The following is a 22,230-nucleotide window of genomic DNA, read 5'->3' as shown; positions in this document are numbered from 1 at the left end:
AAAATTCTTGACCCCATTGTGCCCAAACCACCAAATGTACCTAATACATAAGCTAAATACGCAATGTCTTAGCTCAGTGTTAACTCATAGTGTAGTCACTCCCATCAGTATTTTAAGATCTACTTTAGATAACATTCGTATTGTATAGCAAGAACTATTTTGTTGTTTAGTGCTGATTTAGTCCCTAATGTATTGAGTAAATTTTTTTCATGGTTACTCTCAGTCTTTTAAGACCTAATAGTACATACATGTTTTTACTAGATTATATTTGAAGAGAATTGCTTATTTCCTTCAGGAGAGACTTGTAACCTGATGTTCATTTTATAGGTTATTGAAGACAATGGTGTTCGGAGAGTCGTTGTGGTTCCGCAATCACCAGAATTTCATCCTGGTGGCCACACAGTTATCCACCGCTCCCCACATCCTCCTCTGCCTGGTTTCATTCCTGTCCCGACCATGATGCCCCCTCCACCACGCCATATGTACTCACCAGTGACTGGAGCTGGCGACATGGCAACACAGTATATGCCGCAGTATCAGTCTTCACAAGTATATGCAGATGTAGGTAAGACATCTCAAACATCCCTGCCTTGTTATGGCTAACCCTTACGTGGACATAACAGATGCTCGCTTCGTGTCATAGAAAGGAAACTGCACATGGTAATGATAGCACAGTGTGTTTCTGTTACCCAAGTACTATTTAGGAACTTTGTCTTCATGATGCAATAGGTCTCCAGCAAACAGATAAGTAAACAGAAAATCAGGATGTGATTTACATCAGACAGTCTAGCAGGGTCATGTTAGACAACAGGTCTTTTCTAAGGATATTTTTAAACCTTTAGCTTTTGTTAAACTTTAAAGGCGATGATGCTACTACAAAAAGTTCCTGGATTCTATGAAGAATTGAGAAGCCCAAAGTTGTCTTCAGTTATTAAATTGCTGAAAAGACAAGACTGATGCATTCACGCACATACATAACTCAATAATCTTTATAATCTTTTTCTTTGCTATGGCTTTAAACAGTATCTTTCTACTTGTAGGTCGTTTTATATCTTCTATGAGAATCTCCTTTTCTGATACTGCCTTCCTGTTCTATTGCCAGAGCATATCTATCAGCCTTCATTTAAATCAAAACTGTGTAGCCCAATCTCTAGGTAAGAAGTAAAAGTGTGCACAGCTACACTTCACAGTGTTCTGAAGGATAGTGAAGGCCATAAATGCACTGACCAGCTCAGGACGGTGGAAGCCTCACTTTCAAGGCTCTCTCAGTTTGGGAATTTGAAACTAGGTCTGAGGGTCTGCCAGTGCTGGTTTTCTAGTCAGTAACATGTGTGGATCCTCAGAATGGGACCAGTGAAATGTTTCATTGTTAGCATACTGTTATGGAGATCAGACTTCACTGTACATTGTTCTTATGAATACATTAGCTCTTGTAATATTCCCAGGATACAGAAGAAGGAGCTGAGGTCCAGAAAGATTGTCCCTGAAAGGTCAGAGTAGTTAGCTGTTGTGGTTTCAATTCTCTCCGGTGCACTCTGTTACAACATAGGCTTTATTTACTCCATGGATAATCTTATTTTATCTTGAATAGCTAAAATGTAAATGCACATGTGTAACCAAACTACAGTTTAAAAAAGGGTACTAAGTATAGTTCCTTTCTCTGAAGTGTTTCCAAATCTGGATTATTTTACATGTACATGTACACTAATACACAAGATATCTTAGGAATTGGATATAAGGAATTGTAACACAGACTCTTTCATATACATACCCTGATGATAATTTTCATATAATGTTTAATAATTTTGCATCACCATTCAGTTATGGCGTTTTGTGTTTGTGTATTATGAGTACTCGAAGTTCCAGACTTGGGGGCATTTCAGGTTTCAGATTCTTAGATGAGGGAGTCTGTAATTCTAAGTTACCCTTTCTGCCATCCTAGAGACAACCCTTCAGCCTGTCAAGTAGTCTGTCCTGATTGCTTTTGCCCCTTCCCTCTCAGCTGCTTTCTGTCTGTGCTTTTGCCTGTTCCAGACTTTTCACTGACATGCATATAGCAATGTATGTGAAGCATTTGTAATACTCATGTAAGACAGGATATTTTCTGCCTGGGTTTTTAGCTTGTGGCTTGTCTATGTTGTGACATGCGGTAGCATTTCATCGGCTCTGTGGTTGAAGGTTAGACTATGTGCACCTCACATTTTGTACCATCCATTCATTAGTTGATGACATGTGATATGTTGACTGACTTTTGTTAGTGATGCTATTGCAAACATACACAGATCTCAATGCCAGCATATTTTACACTTCTGAGTAGAAGGGCTGGAGCATGTGAATAGCACCTGCCATGCTGCCTGCTCATTGGTTTCCCCATTTTCTGTCCCTACCAGTAGTGTATGACGGTTCCAGTTTTTCCATGTCCTTGCTAAAATGTACTTTCTTTCGTAATCATTTTTTTACTTGTGAATTTTATTTCCTTTTTTGTTTTGATTTCCTTTTTCTTACTTTGTTGATGCTCATTGGCTATGGAAATATTCATTCTTTAGTAGAATTGGCATTTTATTGTTATGTTATCAAATCCATGGTTTGCAGGTATTCCTCCACCCCATTCAGTCTTTTCACTTTCCTTGTGATATCCCTTGATAGGAAAAAAGGTCCTAATTTTAATAATGTCCTGTTTGTTTTGCTTTGTTTATGTTGTTTATGTCTTATCTAAAAAGTATTACCAAACCCAAGGTTATGCAAATATACCTTTGTTTTTTTCTAAGAGTGTTGCTGGTTCATATGAAGAGTAAATCCTGTATATCCTTATTCATTTCAAAAATATTATGCTAATTTTCATAAATCACTGTTAATGGGACCTTATTAGGCTTTTAAATATTTTTCTCAGTACATATGTCAGATACAAAATGAGAAAGATACTGTCAAAAAGACAAAAAGGCCACCAACAGATTGGGAAAATTTTTTTACCAATCCTAAATCTGATAGGGGACTAATATCCAATATATACAAAGAGCTCAAGAAGCTGAACTCCAGAAATTCAAATACCTAATTAAAAAAAAAAAAATGGGATACAGGGCTAAACAAAAAATTCTCAACTGAGGAATACCGAAGGGCTGAGAAGCACTTGAAAAAAATGTTCAATATCTTTAATCATCAGGGAAATGCAAATCAAAACAACCCTGAGATTCCACCTCACACCAGTCAGAATGGTTAAGATCAAAAACTCAGGTGACAGCAGATGCTGGTTGCTTCTGTCTTCGACCAGCAGAAAAGAGCGACGAAACAGCATTCTTCCCAAAGCAGTTTATTCAGGAACCTTTCAACATGCAAGCAAGAATCTCTTTAGCCCCCAATCGCAATCCCTTGTATAACCCCTCAACCATGCCCCATCAGCCCAGTCAGCATAATCTCAGCTCATTGGCCTTCGTCAAATGGCCTGATCTTGTGTCATGGTGCGCCTGTGCAGCTCTCACAATGGACGTGGCTATTTTCAGGTGTATGAGGAAGTCAGGTGCAAGTCATAAGACTTGGCTGCAGTCCCAGGTGCCATCTTGGGACTACCGCCACACCGGCTCCCCACAGATGCTGGCTAGGATGTGGAGAAAGAGGAACACTCCTCCATTCCTGGTGGGATTGCAAGCTGATACAACCACTCTGGAAATCAGTCTGGCGGTTCCTCAGAAAATTGGACATAGTACTACCGGAGGATCCTGCAATACCTCTCCTGGGCATATACACAGAAGATGTTCCAACTGGTAATAAGGACACATGCTCCACTATGTTCATAGCAGCCTTATTTATAATAGCCAGAAGCTGGAAAGAACCCAGATGTCCCTCAACAGAGGAATGGATACAGAAAATGTGGTACATTTACACAATGGAGTACTACTCAGCTATTTAAAACAATGAATTTATGAAATTCTTAGCCAAATGGATGTATCTGGAGGAGATAACCCAATCACAAAAGAAGTCACTTGATATGTACTCACTGATAAGTGGATATTAGCCCAGAAACCTAGAATACCCAAGATACAATTTCCAAAGCACGAGAAAATCAAGAAGGAAGACCAATGCATGAATACTTCATTCCTCCCTAGAATAGGAAATAAAATACCCATGGAAGGAGTTGCAGAGACAAAGTTTGGAGCTAAGATGAAAGGATGGACCATCCAGAGACTGCCCCACCCGGGGCTCCATCCCATAATCAGTCATGAAACGCAGGCACTATATTGCATATGCCAGCAAGATTTTGCTGACAGGACCCTGATATAACTGTCTCTTGTGAGGCTATGCCAGTGCCTGGCAAATACAGAAGTGAATGCTCACAGTCATCTATAGGATGGAACACAGGGCCCCTGTCTTAGGGTTTTACTGCTATGAACAGACACCATGACCAAGGCAAGTCTTATAAAAAACATTTAATTGGGGCTAGCTTACAGGTTCAGAGGTTCAGTCCATTATCATCAAGGTGGGAGCATGGCAGCATCCAGGCTGTCATGGCGCAGGCAGAGCTGAGAGTTCTACGTCTTCATCCAAAGGCTGCTAGGGAAGACTGACTTCCAGGCAACTTGGGTGAGAGTCTTAAGCCCACACCCACAGTGACACACCTACTCCAACCAGGTCACACCTATTCGGACAAGGCCACACCTCCAAATGGTGCCACTCTCTGATCCAAGAATATACAAACCACCACAGCCCCCGATGGAGGAGCTAGAGAAAGTACCCAAGGAGCTGAAGGGGTCTGTAACCCTATAGGTAGAACAACAATATGAACTAAACAGTACCCCCAGAGTGCATGTCTCTAACTGCATATGTAGTAGAAGATGGCCAAGTCGGCCATCATTGGGAAGAGAGGCCCCTTCCTTGGTCTTGCAAACTTTATATGCCCCAGTATAGGGGAACGCCAGGGCCAAGAAGTGAGAGTGAGTGAGTAGGGGAGCAGGGCGGGGGGAGGGTATAGGGGACTTTGGGGAATAGCATTTGAAATGTAAATGAAGAAAATATCTAATAAAAATTTTTTTTTAAATTAAAACATAAATTTAACACTAAATTTTTGTTTGCTAACTCCTGCAGCTTTTTCAGAGATGATTTTCTGTTTTAGAATTATAATTCAGACTGGTGACATCTTTTTTCTGTTTTATATGGTTGAGATTGATGAAGGTTGAGAGGTAATAGCTTATAGTACAGTGAAGGAAACATGTAACCAGGTCGGCCTGATCTTATTGCTCAGCAGCTTACAGACCAGTGTTGTGGTCCTCTGGAGAGATAGTTAGGAAAATGGTTAAGGAAAGAAATGTCTGTGCTAACTTACATAGAGCTGTAACCAAGTCATGAAGCTTGCTTGAGTCTGTTGGTGGAGACATAGTATCATAATATTTTATAATAAACTTTATATGAGATGATGGGCTTACTGACTGTGCTTCCGCTGTAGCAGAACCCTTTGGAGATTGTGATAGTCTTAAAACTTGTGCATTACTTCTTCTAGATGCCCACTCTACACACGGCAGGTCCAACTTCAGAGATGAAAGATCTAGTAAAACATATGAACGCTTGCAGAAAAAATTAAAGGATCGCCAAGGAACACAGAAAGATAAAATGAGCAGCCCCCCACCATCACCGCAGAAATGCCCTTCTCCCATAAGTGAACACAATGGACTCATAAAAGGGCAGAACACCAGTGGTGCGAACACAGGATCTGCAAGAAACAGATCGGGGCGTGGGAGAGGCTGTACACAAGTTGACCCGGAAATAGAAGGTAACTCTGGGCATGAGTGTCTCTCATAGCTTTCATTTACACTGCCAAAATTATATTGTCACCCTTCAACCATCTCATCCTAGACCACATAAATTTATAGCCTAGCGCTTTCTTAACTGTGAGAAATGTTTTATAATCTTAATGATTGCTAGACAGCTGCTTTAGCATTTGGAAATCTCAATGGAGTAATTTCACATTATCATGAATGTTACTAGTTAAGAAGTTTCCTTTGATAGGAAAACTGACTAACCAAGATGTCATTTCTTCTGTTTCTGGTCCTTTTATAAGGCTGTTTTACCTTGTACCAAAACTTTATTTTTTCCAGCCTCATTATATATGAATACATGATAACTAGTTATGTCATTAACCAATTCTCTCTGCATGTTCTATAGTTAGTTATAGTATTCTCCTTCCCTTTGCTTCAGAGGTTTTACTTTTTCTTTAGATCCTTCTCCTAACATGTGACTGTCACCATATAAACTCTGAACACTATTTGTTATCATATATTAGACTCAAGTCTCTGTAGGTAAATAAAAGCTAGGTTAACAGCCTGTCTCAAGTGTGAGGAGGTTTGTGCCCAGGTACTTTGACAATATGCTAAGCCTCTCACTGATGCCTATCTTAATTTCCATAGATTTCCTTGATACTGTTGCCTGTTTTAACTTCTAAAGGTAGACCATACTATATTTCATCCAATGTGCCTGTGAGGCAGACTAACATGCCTTTTCCCAAATACTAACAGCTTAATCTTCTTAGTCCTTGAATGTACTTGTCTAATGTGATACTCGTAATTCTTACTGTGTTGAATTATCAAATGATGCAGCTGATTATTGTGACAGCAACTAGGATGCACCCAGCTTTGGGAACAATATCAAAAGTATTAATATGCTCACCTCCATCTTCCTTAACATTCATTCTGCACCTTTTAATCAATGCTTTAATGGCTTCATGATTTGTATGTTAACATTTACTAAAATGTTCTCCAATTTTTGAGATTGTCTGAATATCCTTTTCTGCACTAATGTCCCAAGTGAGTTGAGCTAAAGGGTTTTTTGGTTGTTGTTTTTATTTTTTAGCTTGTTTTATTCTGTTTTTTATGTCAGTGGTTGCTATGAACTACAGCAGATTGCATCTATCTGGGCAACCATGATCAAATATTTAGTTCACCAGTTAAAGCCAGGTGTGGTGGTGCATGACTGTAATCTCAGTACCTGGGAGGCTGAGACAGGAACGTTGTAAATTCCAAGCCATCTTAGACAGCACTGAGTACAAAGCAGAACAATGAAAAGGATGATGTGAGAATGGCAAGCAGCCTTCCAGAGGAGAGAGGGTGTGTCCATTATGAGTGAGAGTCTGTTCTCATGTAAGAACAGCCACAATAGGTGGTGTCTACATGCATACTTGCATGCACACATGCGAGTACCATAGAAACCGAAGCAGATGAACTGTGAAGGGCTGCAGACACCTGTGTGTGACTAAGGATTAAAAACTAGAAAACAACCAAAGGAGAGGACGAGAACTTTGCATTTAAGTTCTTTTTTGTTTTTGTTTTTTTTAATTCTTTTAAAGAAAAAGATGAAGAAACTAAAGCATTTGAAGCATTTCTTTCCAACATTGTCAAACCAGTGGTAAGTAGCTCATGTGTGTGTGTGTGTGTGTGTGTGTTTGCTAATTAATGTATTCATGTAGAATTTTGTCATTCTCACTTAGACTTTGTGTTAACTTCATAGAAATGTGAGGCCAGTAGTGGCTCATCTTGGAGTGAGTGTTCTGAGAGGGATTCTTCCTCGGTGAAGCATGATTGAGACAAGGAGAACACGAGTAGTTCCCAGGTCTTTGTAACACTAGGTATAGTAAGTTAGAAAGTACATAAGACAAAGCTTACATAAAATGGTGTATATACATTACCAAGGGCTCATACAAAAGATGGCATGGTCATACAAAGTGAAAAATTTCAAATTTGTTAAGCATAGGAAGTTCTACATTGACACCTAAAAGAAACAAGGAAGTATACTGCTGGGATCACATTTTCTGTTTAAAAGTTACATTAAAATGTTCACTGCAGCATTCATATTCATAAAAGGTGGAACAAGAAATATCAATTGTAATAGTTTTATCAACAAAATATGAAGAAAGCAGAAATAGGCAAAGGTGCTATTGACAAAAATTGATATCGTAATTATACATAAATCAATGATATAGTCTTGGAAAAAAACTTAGTGCGAATTAGTGAAAACATCAAACTACAATATTTGCTCTAATTTGTTCTTTTCTTCCTCTACTTTCTAAGTGCTGTGACTCTGCACCATTATATAAGCAAGCTAGCAGAGACACCAGTCACTAAGACTTAATCCTAGCTTTTATGTAAAGGTTTAAGTCAGAGATACACAGCCTAACAAAAACAAATCTCTATAATCACTCCTCCATCATCCTTTAGTTACTTGGGGTTCATACCAGTGTTTGGAATTCATTTCTGAGTCCAGCGATCAATGCACTCTTTGTAGCTCTTTTCTCTCTTCCCTCTCCCCACCTCCCGCCCCCATTAGTCCAGACTCTGCTTTCATGGCTTGATTTTAATCTCTTACTATGTATGGCTTGTGTTCCTGTGTCATGTTATTCTTAAAGAAATTAACCTACTTATTCACTCATCCAGAAAAATTTTACTATGCTATTCCTGCATGTTAATAAGTAAAAAAATGTGTAGACAAATCTAGTATAGAAGGTAGAGTAATGTGGAAAGTAATATTTTACATTGAAGCAATGAAGAAAATGCCACTGGGCTTCCATAGAGGGAGACAAGTGCAGACAGAGCATAGACAGGAGGCAGGAGCAAGGACCATTGTCAGCATACCGTGGTGAGGGATCAACCAGGCTGCCCAGAGCTTTACCAGCCAGGACAAGGCCATTTTGCATTGGTTAAAAACGGCCCTCAGCTTACAAAGCAAAGAACTTCACCTCTCTGCCCCTAGAAGACATGGCATCAGTATGGCAAGAAACACACTTGGAGCTTTTTGCTTAGTTTTAAACAAATTAAAAGTTGTTGCCATTGTTAACAGCCTCTCCATGAAGGTGTTCTAGATTGTTCTGATTTTGCCTGTTTAGAAAGGGTGAATGCATCAGTCCTCATCAACTAGGCTGCTCATGTCTCTCTTGTTCTGTGACCTCCCGCTGATACATTCAAACATTCGAGCTCTCTCTCACTCTAACTTGTTTTCTCTTAAGAATGGACCATGTAGATGGAATAAAAGTAGAAGAACACAGTAGCTGACAAAGTTTGCTGATGTCAGTCTCTTTCCAGAGTAATTGAGATGCACATGTGTTACTCAATTCCTATAGCTCATGACATACTGTTTCCCCTGTTTTACAGATAGGAACTGAAACAAGCAAGTAAGAAGTAGTAAGAGCCAGGGTTGGAGTGCAAGCAATCCCTAGAGCTCTGACCTAGAGCTTCTCAAGGGGTTCACTTAAGAAAAAAGATAGGGCTCACATGGCCATCTTTGTGATAGTGTTCACTGTCAGTGTGAGGGGTGGTCTGTGGGTGATCACTCCTGGGTTTCTGGCATGGTCTCTTAGATGGCTTTGGTTGTGCAGCAGTTTACCTGTGTGCAGCAATGCCAAGGTGTCACCTGTTAGAAGGCTCACAGTTGGTTGTCTGTCCTAAGCCCAGCATGACTTCTCTTGAATGGTTTTGCCATGATTATAAACAGGTAGTTGAACAAAGAGTAACACTCTTAATGCTGTGGTATGGATTAGAAGAGAAATTTCAGTGAGCAGCAAGTAATTCAGCCTTAAAAATAAAAGAACCTTAAAAGTTACATGTTCAGTTCTAGACAATCTGTAGTGTGGTTAGGAGAGCTGTGGGTTCTTCAGAATGCCTCATCTACTTTAACTACTGTCACTGTGTCATGCCTGTGATGGCAGGGGAAGAACTGTGCAGCTTTCTGTAGTAGTTGGCTGAGTTTCCTTCTACCTGCCAGTTTAGCAGCTCAGTGTGCTCCCAAATCAAACACATACACTAACACAGCTGTCTGTGACACACAGCTGCTTCAGCGTCCTGAGACGATCTGGTTCAAGCAGCAGTGCTTGAATGGAAATACTGTTGTGTGCACAGAGGATGTGCAGAATATGACATGGACGGTAGACTGCCCCACACCAACCAGATGCCCGTGGTTACTGTGTCATACCTTTATCTCTTGGTGTTGTAAACTATGTAAAACCAAAAACAGAAAGAAGAAAGAAAAGGAAGTGGCCCTACCTATTCCTAGTAAGATTTCTGTTTGGTTGACATAACACCTAATGTTATTTTTTGTAGATAATATTAAAAAGTGGCCACAGAAAGTGAAGTTTTAAAATAATCTACTTGCTAAAATAAAAAGATGTAGTTTAGTAAAGTGTATAATACTAAAAGTGGGGAGGGATAATTTTATTCTTTTAGTTTTTTATTTAATGATTGGGTGATTAATTTGCTGTCTATTATTAATTTTATGAGCTATAAAGTACAAGTCATTTTTTTGGTGGTTTGCATGCTTGTATTGAGATCATAAAATTAAATATATTTATTCACACCATAAATATTTGACCCTGAACAAAATGCCATACTTGGAGCTGGAGATGGACTATAAAACAAAGTGTGGTCCCAGTCCCTACAGCTTCCTTTAATAAAACCATTATCACATGATAAATGTACAGTTTTTAAGTGTCAGGGCTGGAGAGATACCTCAGAGGAAAAGAGCAGTTGGTGCTCTCAGAGGACAGGGTTCTATTCCCAGCATCCACACAGCAGCTCATAACCACCTATAACTCCAATTCCAGGGACCTAACACCCTTTTCTGGACTTTGCAGGCACATATGTGATGCAGAGACATATATAGAGGCGAAGCACCTATACACATACAGTTAGTAAACGTTTAATGTAAAATAAATTTTCAAACATTTTTAAGTATTGTGAACCACCAGAACAAAGAGAATGCTTGCCAAGTGTTTAATAAGGAAACTAAACCTTGGCCAAGGGCATTAGGGAAATTTTCTTCTGAAAGAATGTTTGAGCTGAAATTTCAAGGAAAAGTGGGTGTTTGGTTGTGGATGGGGCAGAGGGTGTGGGGCAGTACTGTACACATAACAGTGTGTAAAAGACACTGGCCGTGGCCCATTGGAGGAGCACAGTTGCAGCATACATTTATGCCCACGTAAATAGAAAAGACGTTCACTTGTGGAACTCAGCTGCACACTGTAGGGAAAGTCAGTGTGCATTTTACTTCAGAGTGAGCCGTGCTCTCAGGGTTGATTGGCCTGGAATGTGGCTAAGCCTTTCTGAAGCCATGTCTTCCAAATGATAGAGTAGAAGGGTGCCATAGCCTCCTGTATATTGAACCGACCGTGCTAGCATGCAGTTCTCTTCTGTGGGGGATCTTTGATAGAACTCTTGAGTTTAAAATCCTGACATGTGTTTCAGTCACGCCTGGAAGTAAATGTGTTTGCTGTTAGGTCATTATTGTCTTTCTTCAGAACCATTTTCCATTCTCTGTGTTTACGAATTCTAGAACTGTCTGTCTTCAGATTTCATAGCCAGAGCTCTCAAGTTCCTTTCTCACTTTGTGTGTGTCCTTTGTTTGTTTTCAGAGGCAGGGTCTTCCTATGTGATCCAAGCTGTCTGCAAGCTTATAGCCCTCCCGCCCTAGGCTCCTGCATCCTAGGATTGCTAGCGCACTACAGGCCAGCTCCTCACTTCTTAATCACACATCCATCCGACAGTTGAGTGTGGCTGTTTTTTTCTACTTTAGCATTTTTTGGAAATTCAAAAATATTGTAATCTTTACCGTACAGTCTTTGTCACAGTCCATGGCATTCTGAGTTCCTTTCAAGGTTAGCTTCCTGTAAGTTTTACTGTATTAGAAACTGGCAAACACAACAACCTGCCTCACAGGTTCATAACAATGCAGCAGCTTCTAGTGTCGCTTTCATTGTCTGCCTGTTCTTCTTGACCACTGTCCATTTTCACACCTGTTCTTACACAGGTGTGTCACTTCTTAGCTGCTTCACAGAGTTGGATTCAGCTCTGGGCTACTCAGACTGCCCACTGGTTGAGCATCCGTGAGTCACTTAACACTTCTAAATGTTCTTCCTGTAAAAAGACAGGTGTGCATGTTTTGCCTGCTTTTGAGAGCAGTGAAAATCGAATGAGATAAATATGAAAGTATATTGTATTTCTAAAGTAGCATACAAGAGGAAACAGTTCCATCCATTTTCTAAATCAGCTGAAAGACATCCTAAAGAGCACTTGAATGGGTTGCTTTGCCAGCAATACTTAAAAGATAGTTTATCTTACTTTCAAAACCTTTCCGTCTTTTTTGTCTAAAATGAAAACGACATAGAATGAGAGACCATGTGTGATTTTCATACATCCCCAGTGGACACTTGTTATCTGAGTAGGCTGCAGTGTCAGGCTCACCTCTGACTCCTCCTTTACCTTTAGTTCTCCAGCAGTCAGCAGGACTGAATTTTTGAGACCTGTGCTTCTCTGCCCTGTCCCTGACACATACACATCACTCCTCACACACGAATTTTAGAGTAGTTGTGTGTAGGTCCACTTTTGTTTCTTTTAGATAACCTTTTTATAATCTACCTGGCCCCAATAACACAAACAGCCTTCTAAAGCATTGTTTGTCCTACGTTCTTTCTTGTTAATTGCCGAGCTGCAATTGTCATTTCTGGTCACTTAGTATTTTCAGGACTTTCATAACTGCCTACCAGTCTCCTGTAACCCTTGCTCGCTCACTCTCAAGCGTATACACACACACACACACACATACACACCTACCTGGTTCTTATGAGAGTGAAATTACCAGGTTTTCCTTAAAAGTTAGTTTTCTGTATAAACTTAGGAGTTAAATCATTCCCGAATTAATCACCTACTTTCCTTCCTTAGGAGATCTAGATTAGATTTTTCCTAATCCTTCAGGATCTGTTAAAGCAGTAGGCATGGTGGTGTGGTGGCATGGGGCCTGCCTACAGTCTCAGCACCTGGGAGGCCTAGGCAAGAATCTTGAGTTCCAGAACCCCTGGCCCAAGTGTATGACAAGACGTTGTGTTTTATATTACAAAAACAACGACAACAAAAAATTCTTTTTGAAATGAACTTCTCAGATAATTTTCTATTGCTCACTCCAAGTAAGCATTTCTCAAATGGCTTACTTAATATGGATATATATGTAAGAATAAGAGTCTAGCTTTTTAATAGAAGTAGAGAGCAAACATTTTTCTGTAACAAAGGGCTGCAAAAATAGTCTGCCCAAAATTTCTCTTAGCTGTATTTGCCAAGCTGAACATAATCCTGGAAAAGTCTGTGTAGGTGATAGTTAGAAACAGAGCTTGGCTTCTCCTTAGGATAAATAGTGTTTAGGTAACAGGATTTCCCGGTGTTCTTAGTTTTGATAAGTGCATGGCTATATAACATCTTAAGCTTAGGGTTGAGTCCAATGAAAGAAGCAGGAAAGAATTCAGTATTGGCCAAAAAAGTTTTCATTTCATGATTTCCTACTTAATGCTTTCCTACTGTCTGTCTTTGTGAAGTGCAGTAATGAACCACAGGCCTAATAGGCAGATGGATTTCAGAAGGCCGATCAATGCCAGTTAGTCTAGCTCCATAACCATCTCCTTAGTCCTATTGACCTTGTCATTCTGTGGGGTCAAGACACCTAATGGGATGTACATGAGCGCACACATGCATGTGACAGGAACAGTGTGCTTATGTTTAAACAAAAACAAAAGTCTGTCCCATCTACCAGCTAATAGCCAGATAGACACTGTTTAATGTAGAGTCATTTTAAGTCCATTGAAGAATTTATGACAGCATTACAGTAAGTAAACTTTTGTGTTCCCCTAACTTCACAAAAGCAGAAAATTTGGAAATTATTCAGGCTTGGAGAACTTTCAAAAAGAAAGTTATATTCACTATTAGGCTTGTTTTTGCTGTGATGTGGTTTAATTTTACATTTGGAAACAATAATTAAGAATATATATGAGAGACTGGAGAGTTGACTCAGCGGTTAGGAGCACTGACTGCTCTTTCAGAAGTCCTGAGTTTCAATTCCCAGTGGCTCACAACCATATTTAATGGGATCTGATGCCCTCTTCTGGTGTGCCTGAGAGAGTGACAGTATACTCATATACATGAAATTAATTAATGTATATATATATATATATATATATGATCTTTTACATTGTATTCATCCCATGTGTTCCTAAGCGTGCTTGCCTTGATACTCATGTGACAGTCGAAGAGTACTGTGAAGTCAATCCTCTCCTTCCACATTTATGTAGGTTCTGGTTACAAACTTGGGGTACAAAGCTTACATACCAAGTGCCTTTACCCTCAGAGCCATCTCACCAGCCCCATTCCTGTGCTAATCTTCAGACTATGTCTAATTCCTATACCACTTTCTCTTTTATTAGGCCACTGCTATACGAGAAACATACTCTCTCTCAGAATTATTCAATAAGAGCATGTATGTATAAAGCAATTAAAACCTCTTGTCTTTTTTCCTCTTACAACTTCTACATATGAACAGAAAACAAACACCAAAAGGTAGCAGTAAGTTTACTTGTATAGTACATTTCAGGCGTCTTTGAGCACTTACTATTTAACAAAGTACTATACACTACCACCCAGCTTTTCTTTTTTCCATACCCTTAGGTATCACCAGTATATTAATGAAACTTTTCTCATTCTTTTTAAATACATGAATAGGGATGTTTTAAGAGGTAGCACCAGTATTAGAGGCCAGCACCTGTGTTTCCAGCTTGCTGCCCTCAGTCATGCTGCAGTGAACATTTTGAAGTGAGTGTACTTGTGCACTTTTACAGTTTGTAGGGTAGTGTCCTGAGAGAAGAAAATACTGAAGTGAAATTCTTAAATCTAAAAGTAAATACAGTCTGGCATGGAAGTATACAGGTTTATAATCCCAGAACTGAGGAAGCTGAGGCTGGAGGAACTCACATTCTGGTTTAGCCTTGCCTATATTGTGAGACCTGAGATAGGTAGGTAGGTAGACAGACAGACAGACAGGCTGACCATAGATAGATAGATAGATAGATAGATAGATAGATAGATAGATAGATATAGACAGACAGACAGACAAACAGACAGAGACAGGAAGGTAAATAGGTAGAACAAACTACTTGTTTCCCAAATAGCCCTGAGCAAGGGCTGTAACAGCATACATTCCTGTTCTCATTCTACATGCCCATTTCTCTGTACCCTCAACATACTAATCCTCAGCTTTTTCATATTCTCCTGTCTGGTGGTTAGAGCAGTGTCTCATTGTAACAGCTGCCTTTATAACAGTGCTTGCACCTACACTCTTTAATGTGTGGTGCATTTGTGGTTTGTCTCCTTGAAACATTAATGCCCTTCGTTCATTTTTTTAATTCATTTTGTTTCCTTCCTGATATATACTTGGTGAATAGAAAATGAATGCTCAGATGAGTTTAAAAGTTACCTTCACCCATCGTTTAATGTGGCACTCACTGTACAGTTTGGAATGGACCACATCAGTCTTTCTATTTTGTCTGTCTTTCGTCTTCACAACAAATTCATCTCCTCTGGCATAGAGCATCCTGCTGTGAGCTGTTTGGGGTAGTTTGGGCTGCTGCTGCTTTGTGCAGTTCTGTGCCCATCAGAGAGCTCACTACTCATTGTGCATTTGATTCATAGTGCTTTCACCTGTTGCCATTTTGTTTCCTAGGCCTCAGACATTCAGGCAAGGACTGTCCTGCTCACCTGGTCGCCACCATCCAGCTTCATTAACGGCGAAGTGAACGAGACAGCTGTACCAGAGCTCTTTAATTATGAAGTCCTGGTGTCCAGCACTGGGAAGGAAGGGAAATACAGAAGTGTTTATGTGTAGGTGTTTTCTGGTCCTGTTCTTTTATGTTACATGGGTTAACAGTTTGTGATAAAGGGCTTATTGCCAATTGTATTACGTATTCTTTTTTTCCTTTTTCAGAGGAGAAGAAACAAGTGTCACTTTAAATGATCTCAAACCAGCCACAGATTACCATGCAAAGTAAGGACTGTGTACCCTTGCTTCCATGTGACAAGCACTGCAGAGGGCGAGACTTAGCTTTTGTTGTTGTCATTAATGATTGCCTTTAAAATCTAGACTATATTTTAAACTAAATAGTGGACTTTAATTTTTCTACTGCGTTATTATCATTTCTCAAAATCATCCACAACACTTAAAAATATTTAACTCAAATGTGTTACAGTAAAGTAAAGGAAAGAGCTAATTACCCTGTCAGAGGTGAAGGGTTAGAAGGACTCTGTAGAGGATCTGCAAGATTTGCTTTAGCCCTGCGAGCTTGCCCTAGCTTCTGAGGTGTTTATACACAGAATCATAAACGATGCTCGATGTGTAGTCATCTGCATCATGTTTTGGAGGGACCTTGGGATTTTTAAGGATCTCAGAATTCCACATTTAATAGGACCAATTCTGATAATATCTTATAGTTTCCCAGTATATTTTGTTAAGTTTTTACTCAGAGGCCTCCCCAGCAGAGGCTCAATATTTGGTCACCCTGTTTTTCAAAAGAACATTTATAGTTAGGAGTATTCCCATTTTACATTAATGCTGTAAGTTTTCTGTACTTCCAATCAAAGCATTGTCCAACCTAATCTGTTTCAACTGGATTGACACCATTATTGAATCATGAATAGCGTGGGTTAATATTCAAATTTTTTTAAGTCAAGTAGAATAGAAAGTTAACTAAAAATATTTTTTTTAGAAAATTATTAGTTTGGGAAATTGTGTGTGTGTGTTTGTGGGTGTGTATAGACATGTCTACATTTTAATTCTCTTTCTTACTTTGAGTTACAGTAAAATAAAAACACTGGTTTATACTATTTTTCTATTTTTAAGAGATATTCTTTACTTCTAGATAATTCTTATATTTTCTTGGTAGAATATTTGAAAGTCACCTTACTACCTGTATATATTTAAAGCTGATACTGTTGAAAGTAAAAGTGGATAAAACTATTTTATCCCATAGAGTGCAGGCAGAGTCCAATTCAATCAAGGGAATTCCTTCAGAAGCGGAAAGCTTTACGACCTTAAGCTGTGAGCCTGATCCCCCCAATGCACCAAGAATAGCCAACCGGACCAAAAATTCACTCACCTTGCAGTGGAAGGTAAGAATATCCATGGAGGATTTCTAAGTAGACACTCTTCTTTTTTCCTTTTCTCTCCATGTGTTAAAATGTCAATTGTTGCCGGGCGTGGTGGCGCACGCCTTTAATCCCAGCACTCGGGAGGCAGAGGCAGGCGGATTTCTGAGTTCAAGGTCAGCCTGGTCTACAAAGTGAGTTCCAGGACAGCCAGNGCTACACAGAGAAACCCTGTCTCGAAAAACCAAAAAAAAAAAAAAAAAAAAATGTCAATTGTTTTTGGAGACCAAAAGAGTGTTAACTTAAATAGCATGTTTTTCTCATTGTACAATAAAGTAGGTGCTTGCTTCTTATGCCTTCAGATAACTCACTTTCTGCTGCTGTTGTCACTGGCGAAAACCAACTTGCAAGAGAATAGAGTTTATTTTATCGCACAGGTTAGAGTCTCACTAGAAGTCAGAGTAGAACCATGGAAGAACACTACTTACTGGCTTGCTCCTAGGCCCACCTACCTAGAGATAGTATCTCCATGGTGGCCTGGACCCTCCCACATCAACTGGCAATCAAAAAAAAAGCCTCAATCTGATCAAGATGGTGCCCAATTGATTCTCTTTTAAATAATCTGAGGATACCCTCTCCCATACCAGAGACTTGAGGATTGATGATAGAGTCTTCCATGTGTTAGGCAAACACTACAACTGACTTTTGTCCCCGTTACCCCACTTCTTTTTTAAAACTTGCTATCATTCTCTCTCAGTTGTCTTAGTAAGTTGAATTACTTTGAAGCTCTCATTTTGTCTTTTGTATAATTTCAATAAAGGGACAACATAAAGATGGGGTGATAATTCAGTGAGGTATGTAAAACGCTTTACACATAATAGTTTCCTTGGAGGACAACAGGAAGGTGGACTTTGGGTTATTGAAAGTGGGCATTATATCTTCACACCCCCCCGCAAAAAAAAAAAAAAAAAAAAAAAGCTTTTTTAAGTAAAGGAACCATGACGACTTAGCAGCTAGACTAAGACAATTTAGAGCCATGAACTCTTGGAAAATAAATTTTTACCTTCTCCCTACTTTCAGTCTCTGTCTATGAAATCTTTTCTTCTGTTACAAAACAGCTGGGACTTCCAAGAATCGTTTCTTCCCCCTCTTCTCATTGTAATCACTTGGAACTGTTTTTGCTGTGTCAATTAGTAGTTACTATTCTGACTCAATATTTTGTGTAAAATTCTAATGTAAGATATTAGGAATCTCAGAGTAGAGTTTCTTTAGATACAGAGTTTTAAGATGGTTTGTTCTACAAAAGAGAAGCGGATTGAAGTTGTAGGAGGGGAAACTTAATGGAAAGGAGATTGGAGTTCTCATTCCAAGAATGATTAATGCTATAGTGAAATGCCAAGAAGTTCTCCTAAAGCCAAACAGATTATGCAGTCTGGGGTGATGGGCATGCTGTGTCTAGCAACAGGGATCCCAGCACAGCCCTCTGTCTAGCAGCATACCCATTAGCACTCTGTTCTTTGGTATATTACAGATTATCTAATTACACTGTAAGGTTAGTTACAGTAAAAATAGTGGGAATTTAAACCTGATAAAATCTAATGGGCAAATGATTTTTAAAAGAATTATGAAAGTTAATATAGTTATGTAGATGGCCTCTTGCTTTATTTTTCTAGTTTTTATGTATATGAGTGTTTGCCTGCTTGTATTTATGTGCAGTTTGTATGTCTGATGTCCACCAAGGCCTAAAGAGGGCATCAGGTCTTCAGTAACTGGAATTAGGGATGGTTTCGAGACACCATGTGGATTCTGGTAACCAAACCTGTGTTGTCTGTAAGAGCACCAATTGCTCTTAACCATGGAACCTGCACTCATTTCCTCTGTGACCATTTTTAAAGGCTAAGTCACAGACAACATCTGTGACATAAAGTAGGTTGCTTGTTATTTATGTCTAATTTCTTCTCTCTCTCTCTCTCCCTCTCTCTCTTTTTTTTTTTTTTTTTTTTTTTGACCCTGTTTCAGGCACCTAGTGACAATGGTTCTAAAATCCAAAGTTTTATTTTAGAATGGGATGAAGTAAGTACATTGAATCTTTATTAGTGGTTAAACTTAAGCGGTGTATCTTCACACAAAATAATGTTTTCTATGTTTTAGTTGTATTTCTCTTAGGAAACAATATTTTGTATGGTGGGCAACTAGATGGTTAAGTAAGTGTCCTTAGCGAACATAACTAACCGGACTTGCCCGTGAAGGAGGATGGTGTGTGTTTCAGCAACCACCATTGTTACCACTCTCTTTGGCAGTGTGAATGTGGGAGATGGGGCCTGAAAGTGAGGCCGACAAAGTCTCATGCACTAGCCAGCTTGATTCAGAGCATCAGACAATGTATTGTCTGAAGGGAGGTTTGAGTAAAGTGTACAGTAACAAAGACAAAAACATGCATTTCCATAGAGGCATATAAACAAATAACATAGCAAGTTGTAGTGAGTAATCTAAAGTGAACTCTACCCACTACTCCTGGGAGGGGCACCAAGCACATTCTAAGAACAACCATGCTATAGAGGAACAGTCAATGGTATGGAGGAACAGTTTACAAGACTTGTGTTCACTTGGAGATTTCTCACAAGTTGTCAGAAAACTTACATAGCTTCTTTCATGGACTGTGTTCCAACATACTATCAAAATAGTCACTTGAGGAGTTTGGGATATAACTTGGTGGTAGAGCCTAACAAGTTCGAGGCACTGGTTTAAGCGCGTGTATGCGCGCTCGAGCACACACACACACACACACACACACACACACACACATACAGAGAGAGACAGAGATAGACAGACAGAGTTGGGGGGAACAGCTTTGCTTTATAATTGCCTTGGGAAAGGCACTATTTTTTTCCCATGTCAGCCTTAATAGCAAGACTATTTGTTTCCTGTATAGAAAATTACCATAAAACTGATGATTTAAACAACATCTTACAGTTCTGAAAGCCAAAAATAAAACAGTTTTCACTGAGCCAAAATTAATGTGTCAACATGACTGTTCCTTCCAATGGTTCTAGAACTGTTTCCTGTCCCAGCCAGTTTCCTGTGGCCCATGGCCATGCTGCCATCCCGTACTCTTGACTCAGTGCCCGTCTCAGGAGACTGTCTGTGCTTACCTTTGTGGCTGGTCCACATAATCAAGGGTAACCCTCTTTCTCAAGACCCTTAATCTAGCCAGATTGTTCATCCTGTCACCATCTAAGGTGACATTTGGAGACTAGGGATTATTAGGTCTTGAGCATCTCTGACAGCCACAGCAACACAATGGGCTATACAGTTTTAATGCATTGTTTTCTTGTTTCTATCTTGTATTTGAGAATTATTCCATTCTCTCTAATCCTGTTGTTTATACCAAGCAAAGAAAAGGTGCCAGAGAGAGTGGAAATTCTATTGATAATGTGGAGATTCAATGGTATATATTAAAAGAATAATAAAGCATAACTAAGAAGGTTTTGTTCCAAAAATGCTAAGAAAATTCAGAATAAAATTGCTTTTGACAAATCACAGAAGACTTCATAGGTGATGGGAGGGAAAATGCTAAAATGTAGCAGGAATAAGAACCTTATTCATTGTTCAATAATTTTATAGCATTACTAAACAAGGGATTTCTTTTTAAAGTATCCACTAGCCAAATATACTACTCTACATTCTATTATACCAGTTTATATTATTCAAGAAGTTGTAATTTATTTAATGACTTTAAACTCATGATATAGTCATAGTGTCCAGACAAGAGAACAAAATCTACCATTATTCAGAATATGTGATTTTGTGCTTAGACTATGCAGTAGGTTTAGCTAAATACTATTAAAAATAATAAGACAGTTCAGTTTTACAGCCAGATGCAGTCATTCTCCGAGAAGCAGAAGTAGCCCCAACTGCCCTTGACCAAGGTACAGGGGTGAAAAATAGGTGGGAAAAGAGGAGATGCCCATTTGATTTCACACCCAGCATTACTGAGTTTCCAGTTGTCCTGGGGTGGCCTAACTTTTCCTCTTTGTTATCTAATTGTGCTGCTCCCACTTCTGCTAGAATACTTCAGTGTTATATGTAACTTTTGAAGCAGTTGCTGCTTCCGGCCTTTATTTTAAAGACACTTAGCAGTGTCTAGGAGGAGGTTTGGAGATAGGTTTATAAACTCTTCACAAAGAACTTTTCCTGAGTTAGTGGTAAGTGGCTACTTGTCTGTCTCAGAGAGCAGCCTGTTGCCATCACTACTTGTCCCCTGTGGAGATTATAAGGCCCATACCTTATTATGGCCAGAAATTTAGCATTGACTGAAACACCATATTTAATTCAAGAAACCATGCTTGGCTACTTGGAGAGCTACTTCTGCTCTTGGAATTCTGCACCTGAAGTCAACCATACATAAGATGTTCAGTGTCTCAGCCTTTTCTTAAGACCCATGGTATGTGTAACAGAGTTCTGATGCTGTATACTGTGCCATCTAGTAAACAACTATCAAACAGGAACTCATATGGATTTGTCTCTTGTTGGTAGTGCATATTATATATAATAACTAGCCATTTCTCCTAGGGGAAAGGAAATGGAGAATTCTGTCAGTGTTACATGGGCTCACAGAAGCAATTTAAAATTACCAAACTCTCACCAGCAATGGGTTGTAAATTTAGATTATCAGCCAAAAATGACTATGGTCTAAGGTAAGACATTTGTAAAATATATATATATTTTAGATTATTTAGTCAGACTACCCATTGAAAAGTTTGCTTTATTTTGTTGATAGAGTTATGATGTAGCAAAGTCCAGAAGAGAGTTACATAGAGGTGACAATAAAGATTAAACTCAAAACCTTTTCCAACCTCAAATATAAGTTAAATCTTTACATGTCTCTCCAGAGGGCTTATGGGTTTTTGTTTGTTTGTTTGTTTTTGTTTCTGGATTTTTTTCCTGTTTTTCTAAATCACTGTATATGTTTTAATGGCTTTGTTTAGAATCTAGTGGGTTTCATAACCGTGGTGCTTGAAGCAAATAGAAAGTGCACCTCCCCTTTTTAATCTTGAAAGGCTCAAATTTCTATTGTTTATTTGTGAATGAAATAATAAATCATATTTAGGATAAAACATATTAATGCCACTGGTGAACAGGCTTTGTTGAGTTTAGGTGGATAGTCGGTAACCGTTAAATTGTATCTGGAGTTTTGTTTTCCCTCCCTCCCTTCCTCCCTCCCTCCCTCCCTCTCTCTTGTTAGTAGTGCATATTATATTTTCTCTCTCTCTCTCTCTCTCTCTCTCTCTCTCTCTCTCTCTCTCTCTCT

The 22,230-nt window shown here is 39.1% G+C and overlaps 1 protein-coding gene across 7 annotated transcripts in view; it reads left to right on the top strand.

The window, feature by feature from the left end:
• The window catches only part of Fndc3a (fibronectin type III domain containing 3A), a 153,848-nt gene that overhangs the window by 110,642 nt on the left and 20,976 nt on the right, over nt 1–22,230 (top strand). For all 7 annotated transcript variants that reach the window (XM_021181265.2, XM_021181263.2, XM_029469236.1 and 4 more), the window contains 8 exons: nt 328–565; nt 5,489–5,758; nt 7,328–7,386; nt 15,502–15,659; nt 15,763–15,822; nt 16,805–16,943; nt 18,939–18,992; nt 21,492–21,616. In XM_021181265.2, the coding sequence (XP_021036924.1) occupies nt 328–565; nt 5,489–5,758; nt 7,328–7,386; nt 15,502–15,659; nt 15,763–15,822; nt 16,805–16,943; nt 18,939–18,992; nt 21,492–21,616 (1,103 nt within the window). The remainder of the gene's footprint in view (nt 1–327; nt 566–5,488; nt 5,759–7,327; nt 7,387–15,501; nt 15,660–15,762; nt 15,823–16,804; nt 16,944–18,938; nt 18,993–21,491; nt 21,617–22,230) is intronic.

The sequence above is a fragment of the Mus caroli genome, chromosome 14 (genome assembly GCF_900094665.2).
Source record: "Mus caroli chromosome 14, CAROLI_EIJ_v1.1, whole genome shotgun sequence".
Taxonomy (NCBI): domain Eukaryota; kingdom Metazoa; phylum Chordata; class Mammalia; order Rodentia; family Muridae; genus Mus; species Mus caroli.
The sequence above is the reverse complement of the archived record's forward strand: the minus strand, read 5'-3'. Positions and strand labels throughout refer to the sequence as shown.